Genomic DNA, 11,404 nt, shown 5'->3' with positions numbered 1-11,404 from the left:
CCCATTTTATGTTTATGCATATTCCCATAATCAAACAAAGATATTATTGTGTGATATTCTTTGTCTATCAACAAAAAAGTCAATTCTGTTATAAACGCAGTTAAAAAATAAAAATAAATGGACAACATTCTCCATTTCCAACCCACAATAGTCACATTAGTATAAAACCTTAAAAAGTGCACTAAGTGTTTTAAAACTATTCTCACCTTATTAGTTATACAATATTTTTTAGGCAACATTTGTGTATATTTCCACACAATGCACTGAAATCTTGATTTCCAAAAAGTTTTGAAAGAAATGGAGTTATATCATTTCAGTAAATGTAGTAATTATCCTGTCTGTAATATCTGGGCATAACATTGCATCACATTTGTTTTGACTCGCTGCTGTTGCGCATTAACCAATCACACGCCTTTCTGATGAGTTTCTTAAAGCCACTGTCCAATCAGAGGCATCTTGATTCATCACCGCGGAGAACAACAGAGATGTGCAGACGAAATTCAGCTAATTCTCTAATCGTCATAAACAATAAAGCGCAGAAATTTTTTAAGTAAGAGATTTATTTTGCAATGTAGACAGCTTCCTTCGTGGGAGTTTTTGCGAAAGTACGAAAGGATTGGGGACTTTTATTTTGATAAGACGCTGTCACTTTACACATTTCCGGCTTCAGCGTTGGTGTCATGACAACAGTAGGTCGAGTGCGAGAAGCTGAGATGTCTTAAGCTGTTTTATTTTACCACTCATTACTGGAGAAAATATCACTGCATCCAGGTAGAACATAATAACTTTATATATTTAACCTGTACCAATACGAACAGCGTCACTTTGTACGAAGTAATAATGAGAGTGGGGTAGTTTGCGCAAAGAACAAACAGCAGAGCGTTCTGTCATTCACTGGAAATATGATTTATTATCACATTATGTTACCTGGTCTCTTACTTTGCACGAGTGTAAAGGCTCTCATGTCGTATTAAATCGATAGACAGGTTGCTCTGAATGCTCTCTGATTTTGAACCCAGTGTGCTTTTAAATAAACAGCATATTAACTAGATTTTATAGTCATTCAGTATTTGCTTTTTCTGTAGACCCTCTTGTTAAAAAGTCGTATTGGATTGGTCTGCTTCCTTGCATGTCCTATTCCCTGAGTCTCTCTGATGTGAGGATTAGCTCTGTTAAGCAGTCAGCAGTTAGTTAGGAAAGCTGCTTGAGATGCATCCAATGAAATCTGCAGTCATGTGACCAGTCTGTCATGTTGTATGTCAGGCAGACCCAGTGCTTCAGTCAGCATCAAAGACCATGTGCACAGAAGTGGCCACTTGCAAACAAAGACAGGGAATGATTTGATCCGGTCTTCATGCTTGCATTTTTAGTCCAACATAAAATACACAAGTATGAGATCCAGCAGAATTTATTCTGCAGTGGTTGCTGATTTGAATATCTGTGTATTTGGTCCACAACTATGTAAAATCATTAGGTATAATAATGTATTTCAGCTTCATGTCTTGGTATTTGCCTTTACTGAGCTTTGTGCACTTTACTGTAAGCCACTTTGGTAAAAATGCACCTGATGGGAATGATTTTTTTTTATAAAGTATATTTATACAAGTATATATAAAAATATTATTTTTAGTTCTAAATTGTCTATTCTTTTCTGTTGTCTATATATTATAATATAGATAACTGTAAATACCCCCAGAGCAAACTTGATGATAACATATCCAGGTCTCCAACAAACCCAGTTCAAAACCATATCATCCAATAGTGTATAGTGTATAAACAAAGGGCATGGAGAAATCAAGAGTTTGGGAATCACCAGCAGCCAACAACGACCTGATCGGCTGAGAAAACAACAGTAGTTGATGACAGACAAATCATAAAAGCTGTGAAAATGAACCATAAAAGACGTGTCTGTAAAATCACCAACAACTTATATATATATTGTATTATTTATTCATTTATTTATTTGAAAAGTTGCTAATATTGTAAGGAGTAGCTGTTATACTGAAGTCGATCCAAGAGCAAGTTGCTAAAATATCCACAAACTCACAAAAGAACCTTAAAGGAATATAAAAAAATGAATACTTTCTCATCCTCATGCCATCTAAAATGTAGATGAGTTTTGTTTCTTTATCTTGAACAGATTTGGAGAAATTTGTAGTATTACATCGCATACTCACCAATAGATCCTCTGCAGTGAATGGGTGCCATCAGAATGAGAGTTCAGTTTCGCTGAAGTCCTATATCCATATGCACAGAACAAGCACCATTTACAAGTGAAAACAGTCCAAAAGAGTTGTAATCTGCTGGTGGACTTGATGTGAGAGGACAACAGGGGATGCACCTTATACCGGGGGAAGCATTGTTATGGATTATAGACTCGTTATATGACCAAAAGCAATGGTTTAAAGTTAAAATGACTTGATGGATTTTGTTTCTTAAAAACATGCTGCTTTTCACTTGACTGGAGTCATGTGAATTACTTGTGGATTATTGTGATGGTTTTTTATTTTGACTCTCATTCTGATGGCACCCATTCGCTGCTGAGGATCCATTGGTGAGCAAGTGATATGATGCTAAATTTCTCCAAGCCATAAGCCAAGTTATGTTCAGTGAAACATAAATCATAAGAAGCTCATGTCATAACAGTCAAGTCAGGTGGTGGATGACTCAAAACTGTACAGGACCTCAAACATGCAGTTCATGCTTGAAAGCATACGAATGCCACTGAAGCAGTTCTGCAAGAAAGAGTGGGCTGAAATTGTTCCACAGGGTGTAAAACCCAGAAATGCCTACAGGAAATTGTTTGGTTGTGATTGTTGATGCTGGTGGGGTATATCCAGTTATTAATTCAGTCACTGTTTCACACAGGGGCACTGAATGTAATTATTTCTTTAATGCATGGGTAAGTTTTTGTTAAAATTCTGATGACATGGCGTGTAAAAATGTGCAAAAATGCAGAAAATCAGACACTTTTTCACAGCACTCAAGGATTTGAAGGAGTTTGGGGGATGTTTGGTTCTAATATGTAATTATCTCTTCACAGGATGTCTTTATTTAAGGCTCGTGATTGGTGGGCTTCAGTGCTGGGGGAGGGTGAGGAGTTTGACCAGGGATGTCTGTGTGTTGGGGATGTGGATAACAGTGGAAGTGGATATGGTGAGTTACAGTACTTAATACACGGCTCTTTTAAATGGTTGATTAGAATTGGGGTGCGTTACCCAAAAGCATCGACATCTTTAGCCAACTATTTTCACAAGTTTTGTTGTTACCAACATAGTTCATTGATTGGTTAACCTGATAAAAATGGCTTTCATTTGTTCATGTAAATAAACTAGAATAATATGACATTAAGTTATTACTTCACCACTTGGGCAATATTATTTAATCAGCATGGTTCAAACTACAGAGATTTGCTACGAATTTGAGAAACAGTCATGACTCACAACTGTTTAATGGAGTTTTTGTCTACTGAGAGATGTTTTGGAATTAATTTTTTTTCGTTAGCTGAACATTTGGCATGTTAAACAGCAGAGAACGCACTAAGGTCACACTAAGTGGATGTCATAGACCAGACCAAATGGGAAGATTTTAAAACGAGCTGTTCATTAATAAATTCGTACAGCCTTACATTCACACTGTGGAAATACAAACGGAAGACAGAAGCGCTAAAAAGGGGCGGAGCTACATAAGGTCTGCGTAAGGATGCTCCAGTGGCATCTTATCTGTAAACAAAGACCAAATGACAAGAATAAGATGCAGGGCATAACGTTCAGTATACTGTGATGTTGAACCAGACTCTGTTCTCTAAATGAAGCTGTTTACATTCTCTCTCTGTCTCATTCTCTAAACCAGATAAGATTGTAGTGGGCAGTTTTATGGGGATGTTACGCATTTTCTCACCACACCCCGCTAAACCAGATGAGCCGACGGAAGCTGACACCCAACTGCTGGAGGTTCAGTTGCCTGACCCCATCATTCAAGTGGAGATGGGCAAGTTTGTCTCGTAAGTCTCACATGTGCTGTGTTTCAGCCATTCACATCGCAGCAATCATCACTACCAACTCAACCACATCTCTACAAATTCATAATCAGCTTGTTTATCAATCTGCCACGTATACCAGTTATCAACTCAAATCATATTTGTATGGCACTTTCCACGAATAGGATACAGTTGCTGTCCTATTATTTTTTTAAAGAAATAAAGGCACAAATCCCGTGTTCTTTGGGAAAGAAAAACAACAATTAAACCGACAGTTGTTTCCTCTAAATTCTCTGTTAGCCTCCTCTTGCTTTTGTTGGTGCATTTATTTAATTTAGGATATGTAGCTCTCAAGAAATCATACAAATCAGGTGTTTATTCAGAAAATAATTTTTCTAAGAGTTATTCATTTCACTGATACTTCACTGACATTTTTAAAGCTTCAAGTCCTATTTTGTAAGCGCAGCACTGGACTTCCAAGTCTTTTTCATGTGCCTAAATCCAAACACACATAACCAATTATAAAGCTACTACATTTATTATGATTAGTACTCTATGTTCTCTTATTCTCTCTTTATATTATAAAGTTTGCTGATTGTGATGTTATGAGCAACAAATGCAGTTAGACTGTCAAACGTGAGAAAGAAACGGTCACTTCTGAATCCTTTAATGGAATCTTATAATGGCTCCTTTAAGAAAAATTATTGTTTTTATCATTTGTAAATAATTGATAAGTTCATATAGCATTAAAAGTCATTACTCAAATATTATAAAACAATTAACAGAATTCTCTGGTGTATAGTTACTGTTATATTGTAAGTGATTAGGTTTTTAGACATCTAAAGGAAGTGGATTATTCCATGGGTCTCTTAAATTTGGAATACACTACACAACGTTTGCCCAGATTTCGGCGCTGCCCAGAGTTGACAGATTTCACAGAATATCACAGTGTATGATAGGATATTTTAGCCAACAGCCAGATGACTGTTGCCAGGTCTCAATACAAAATACTTTTAATATGATGGAACTAATTCTTGAAACACTACAGGAAGCTTTGGTGCTGTATGTATCAAAGTATAATACCTGATATAGTAGCTTATACCATGGTACTTCTAGAATGTCGAGATATATAAGTATACTGTATGCATCAGCCTAGATTATTTGCTTTTTAATTTCTTATCATCATTGCTAATTTGTTTTGTTTCTAAAGAATATGCCACATGAAAGAGCAGTTGAAATACCATGTTCTAGAGTAGACATACCAGGACGTTTTCCTTTCATTTATGCATGTTATTCCTCATCAATTTTTTCAACTTCAGTCATGATTGCGGTGATGATCACAGCAGAGTGGTCTGATAAAAGACATTTATTGTTCTATTGATTCCTGTTCACTATCTAGTTGAAGTTCTGATGCTTAACCTAAAGCAGCATCTCATAATATTTAGAAATGTAACGCGTTTGAATAGAAGAATTGTTCTTGTGTGTAGGTCTGATCTATAGCTGGTTTAAGACTTCTGACAGATAGATTTCAGGATCATATTTGACACGTCAGGCTTTTATGTCTCCTAAAGTATGATATATTGTAGGAGAATATGGAGGTCATATTCAAAAAGGAAAAATGAGATCTTTAGAACAGTATAGCAGACTACTTACATAAAATGTACAGATATCTGTTTGTCGTTCTGTATCTCCCAATAATGTCTTTGTTTGATGATATTTAAATGCTTAGTTTTATGATCAAAGCTATGAAGTTTTCATGATGGGGCAAAACATATAATGCAACGCAATGTAATATAACGAACAAAGAAAATGTTCCTCAAAAGCCTGATGTATCATTTTTGATATTCGCATTTTAATATTATTTTTCTAAATATATATATATATGTATGGATCAATCAAACCCAAGTTGCCTCAGTCTGGTAAATGTTCATTTTGAAATATATTAACAATGTAAAAGTTATTCTTATAACTTGTAAAGATTTCACAGCTAAAAGACACATGGATCTGAAGATGCATGTTTTTAAGAATTCTACTTAAAGGCTTTTATTATAAACTATCACTCAGACAACAGGAGATGCCAGCGTGGTTTTGAGCAAAGTTTTGATAATGTTGATAATTTAGAGGCCTTAAAATGTTGTGTATCAAATATGCTACAGTAGGCTTTATAGGGTTAATGTTGGATTCCTTTGTGACTGCATGTACATCTTTAAAAGAGATGAGTCTGGCATTTTTGTGAGAGATTTTTTTAAAACTTCCTTTTCTTTGTCATGTATTGCAGTTGTTCCGAGTTGCTGCATCTGGCAGTGCTTCACCCCAGGAAGATGTCTGTCTATGCTGTGTCAGGTTGGTTTTCCACAGATTCAGACCTATCTTTAGTTGAACTTCCTTTCAATCACTGCCATAAAACTTTGCATATTAGGGGTCGACTTTTTTCAGTTTTTATTCTGAAAAACTGTTACCACTTAAACAGAACAGTCCTGTTATTTTTGTACTTTCTTTAATGGCTTTAGACTGATATTATAACTGTAGCAACCCATAGCCATGGAGTACGCAAAATAATTTGAAGGCCCTGTAATTTTCACACTTTGGACAGAATTGTAGAATCCATTCATACAAATGGAATTTACTGTATGTTCATGACAACCTGTCAAGACAATATTCATATTTATATATTATCTTGGGATTTTGTGCTCCAAATGTAAGTGCTCTTTCAGATGTGGTGTTTGCTGGTGTTGGTTTTCTCAGGTACTGCTGGGAATATTGAACATGGTGACCAGTATCAGCTGCGGCTGGTGTATGAACACAACTTGCAGAGAACAGCTTGCAACATGACGTATGGTCCCTTTGGGGGTGTCACAGGTAATTTATATTATTAATATTCATTTCAAATTTGTCAGTGGGCTATAGGGTTGAATTTACATATATATATATACCGTAACTTTTGGCATTCTAGCTGTTAATAAACAGAACTGTGTGCGTTTTGCGGAAGAACAATGTAGCCGGAGCTACTTCTATAACGTGTTTATGTCTATAACGAATCACGCAGGTACCGGCTACTCCGCAGCGGTACCTACCGGAACCAGTCTAAAATAATCTGAATATAAACACTTATTATAGGTGTACCGTAGTGATTCAGGACCAAATGGATTCATGGTGTACTTGGTATTTTATATTGTTAGTTCATGTTAAGGTAATAGCAAATGTTAACAAATAGAGTGTTTCTCATACATTCATTCTCATTCACTCTCAAAGTAGTTGAAACCTAATGCTCACTTTAGTCTCAATGGACATCTACTTGTAAATTCTGTATCCTGAGATTGCTTTTGTTTGTTTGAAGAAAGCCGATTAAAGTCAATCCACTATAAATAAAATAGTAGCACATGTTCGTTTAATAGGATTTTAGACTTACAGTAGTACCTTTTTTGGGCAGTTCTCTTATCAACCACATGAGGACAGCACAGTCTCTATGATGAAGTTCATCAACCATTAGTCACATTGGATCTGCACATGACAGAGCCTAGAGAGTATAAAAGGGAGAAGACGCAACAGAAATACTGTAATAATAAATTGTATTTCCTAATATGCAGACATTTGGTCTTTTCCCATTCAAAGAGATAGCAGCAATATTTGTATCCTATTACCCGCAAAAAAACTCATCAAAAAATCATCCAACCATCTTTATGTATAACTTACTGCAGTTTGACTTCTAATACAGATGAGAGTGAATAAATATGTGACCCTGGACCACAAAACCAGTCATAAGTGTCAATTTATACAACAAGCTGAATAAATAAGCTTTCTATAGATGTATGGTTTGATAGGACAAGACAATATTTGGCTGAGATACAATGATTTGAAAATCTGGAATCTGAGGGTGCATCGAAATATTTAGAAAATCGCCTTTAAAGTTGTCCAAATAAAGTCCTTAGCAATGCATATTACTAATCAAAAATGAAGTATACATATATTTACAGTAGGACATTTACAAAATGTCTTGATGGAACATGATCTTTACTTTAATGTCCTAATGATTTTTTGGCATAAAAGAAAAATCAATAATTTTGACCCATACAATGTATTTTTGGCTATTGCTACAAATATACCCCAGCGACTTAAGACTGCTTTTGTGGTCCAGCTGGTGTTTTTATACAGTAGCTGCACAACAAAGCTGCATAGAACTATTGAATAAGTCCTTCTGTTCTGTAGTCTCAACTGAATATTTCCTGTGCTGTTGTGCAGGTCATCATTTCATCTGTATCCAGTCCATGGATGGGATGCTGATGTTTTTTGAGCAGGAAACGTATGCTTTTGGTCGCTTCCTGCCTGGCTTCCTGTTGCCCGGCCCACTGAGCTACTGCATCCGCACTGACTCCTTCATCACGGTCTCCTCCACACGGCAGGTGGAGTGCTACAGGTGAGACCAGTTCGCTCCCTGACCATACAGTCACTGGCCATATCCTTCCAAACGCAGACTCATTCTTATTAAACGTACAGGATATGTGGCTATTCTGTAGATTTACTTTTTTATTATTCCTTGGTCATATCTTTAAATAAGACTTTACGAGACACATCGCCAAACACATACTCTGTCTCCATGTTTAAAATAAGTTTCTAATATAAAGAGTATATTAGAAATATGTGACCCTGGACCACAAAACCAGTCTTAAGTTGCTGGGGTATATTTTTTGCAATAGCCAAAAATACATTTTATGGGTCAAAATTATCCTTTTTTTATGCCAAAAATCATTAGGATATTAAATAAAGACCATGTTCCATGAAGATATTTAGTAAATTTCCTACCGTAAATATATTAAAAGTTAATTATTGATTAGTAATATGCATTGCTAAGAACTTCATTTGAACAGCTTTAAAGGTGACTTTCTAAGTATTTATATTTTATTTTTTGCACCCTCAGATTCCAGATTTTCAAATAAGTTGCATCTGAGCCAAATATTGTCCTATCATAACAAACCAGACATCAATGGAAAGCTTATTTAGTCACCTTTCAGATGATGTATAAATCTCAATTTCTAAAAATTGACACTTATGACTGGTTTTGTGGTCCAGGGTCACATATGTTTCATAAAGCACATGGTAGGTTAGGTGTAACACTATTTCCAGCATATCCTTAGAGACATAATAAGGGAGAGTTTTTACATCCGAATGAAATTTCCATTGATTGATCGCCACTGTTTATTTCTGCTGTGTTGCTGTTCTCCTTGTGGCAAACGATATGGGTCATGTTTCATTTACAGACACATTTGGTATCCATAAGGGAGCGAAGGTAAGTTAGCACAATAAAACAGGAAATAGCTTTTGATGATGGTTTTAAGTTCGTCCTACTTCTTTACATACTCAAATCTTCACGATTAAATATTATTAATTATTAATTGTAGATTATTGATATGTTAATGAAATATCATACTGGTATGTTGTCTTAATGTAATTTAGAAGTCATTTTTCAACAAAAGACACTTAATTAAATTAATAATGAACTTTTAATAAAATAATTTGAGCTTGACAATTGACAACAAATCAAATTGGCTCTTGCATGTCAGACTCGTACAGTCAAGTTTCCGATTTCCATATTTGATGTGCTCTATGTATGCGTTGTGCAGTGTTATATATGAATAAATGTTTAAATTAAATCTGTTCATTATGTCAAGTGATCGTGTCTCTTCAGACATATGGTTTATGTTTACAATGTTCTTTTGAACAACAAAGTTTTGGGTGAATGGACTTTCATTGGAGGTACAGAAATCTCTCAGGTTTCATTAAAAATATCTTCAGTTGTGTGTCGAAGATGAATGAAAGGCTTATGGGTTTGGAACGACAGATAGAATTTTCATTTTAGGCGAACCTTTAAGAAGGAAATATGATCTTTCTTCGTAATCTGGCTAAAGCTGTTGAAAATGGAGATCTGAGCTGAGGTGAGACAGCAGAGCCTTTGGTTCTCATAATACTCCTCATGACCTGCTGATAGCTTTGGAGGACTGTCAGTGATTTCTGAATACAGTGTTTGATCTGTTACAGACATGTGCGCACACAAACACACACACACGCACACACACTCTAAACGCCAGTACCGAACATGCTCTCAAAGCTGAATAATCACTGCTGTGTCTCATTGCTATAAATGTTTGCCCAAACCCACCCAACATTCCTAGAGGAATTCAGTAGAAATTTGGGGTCATATTGCAAATTCAAAACAGGATTTTCTTGTTCTTTTGAAACAAAACACTTTCCAAGAATAGGGTACTAAATTGACCTAGAAACTCCGTCGAGGAGGTCCATCATGCACTTCAGGGGGTCAAACTAAATATTATATGAATGGCTTTATTTTATGCTTGTTTTATATGAGATATTTCAACCTTTGCAACCCTTAAGCAAATCCTTGGACATGTCTGAATAATAAAAAAAAGCAATAATAATAATGGTTTAAAAATAAAGAATTAATTACAATAACAGTTATTTGAATATCATTTCAACAGATTGTGTCACAATTGGACACTTTTGTATGATTTTATGGTACGTGATCTTTTCTGTTGAAACGGTCAAGGTAAAAGTCATGGGAAATGGTCATGAAAAACTAAACTGTGACTGCTTGTGGTACAAGAAACCTTCAGAGCATCAGTGTTCTGGTGAAGTGAATATTGAAGCATTGCGCAATCTCCAATGTCTCGGTTTTTTTATATTTGTGGCAATTAACATCTCTTTTAAATGCAGGTATGAGACACTGGCTGTAGCCACAGATGCAGACACCAAACAAGACTCTGATCAGCAGAGTAAGAGCTCGGGGAAGAGACTGACGGTGCGTTTCTTGAAGTGCTGCTGTTTCCAGTGTGAATTTATGAATCTTTGGATATGACAGTGTGTATGTTTTCCTCAGGCTGACTGGACACTGGTGTTAGGAGAAGAGGCTTTAGATATCTGTGTTCCCAACACATCTTCAGTGATGTCCTCCATCTTTGTGCTGGGGGAGAGAAATTTCTTTTGTCTCAAGGATAATGGTCAGATCCGCTTCATGAAGAAATTGGAGTTCAACCCCAGCTGTTTCTTGCCTTACGGATCAGGTGACCCATACTGCCTTTAACTCTTCATACTGTGCTGTTTAGACTTCTATAGCACATAGAAACCTCCTGTTTATGCTTAAAGCAAGAAAAACTATTTGCCAGTGGCGTAAGAAAAATTTAAGCCTAATTTAAGATTTGTTCTCTTAATATCTTACACAACTATGCTTGTCAAGAAAATGTGTCCTTGTCAACAAAATTAGTTTATTTACCATTTAATCATTTTTTCATTATCATTATTTACCATTTTTTCATTTTCAAAATGCAAACGAAGATACAGGTCCTTCTCAAAAAATTAGCATATTGTGATAAAGTTCATTATTTTCTGTAATGTACTGATAAACATTAGACTTTC

The 11,404-nt window shown here is 35.6% G+C and overlaps 1 protein-coding gene across 2 annotated transcripts in view; it reads left to right on the top strand.

Annotated features, from left to right (window-relative positions):
- Positions 1-652: 652 nt before the first annotated feature.
- LOC306887457 (protein PTHB1-like) overlaps positions 653-11,404 on the top strand; it is a 101,669-nt gene continuing 90,917 nt past the window's right edge. Inside the window, exons 1-8 of one of the 2 annotated variants that reach the window (XM_079445191.1) lie at positions 653-771; positions 3,044-3,156; positions 3,853-4,003; positions 6,258-6,322; positions 6,725-6,838; positions 8,219-8,393; positions 10,706-10,790; positions 10,869-11,052. In XM_079445191.1, coding sequence (XP_079301317.1) covers positions 3,045-3,156; positions 3,853-4,003; positions 6,258-6,322; positions 6,725-6,838; positions 8,219-8,393; positions 10,706-10,790; positions 10,869-11,052 — 886 coding nt within the window. In that variant the 5' untranslated portion in view covers positions 653-771; position 3,044. The remainder of the gene's footprint in view (positions 772-3,043; positions 3,157-3,852; positions 4,004-6,257; positions 6,323-6,724; positions 6,839-8,218; positions 8,394-10,705; positions 10,791-10,868; positions 11,053-11,404) is intronic. The other variant, XM_079445192.1, reaches the window with a different exon arrangement.

This window comes from Barbus barbus (assembly GCF_936440315.1).
Source record: "Barbus barbus genome assembly, chromosome: 21".
NCBI classification, from domain to species: domain Eukaryota; kingdom Metazoa; phylum Chordata; class Actinopteri; order Cypriniformes; family Cyprinidae; genus Barbus; species Barbus barbus.
The sequence above is the reverse complement of the archived record's forward strand: the minus strand, read 5'-3'. Positions and strand labels throughout refer to the sequence as shown.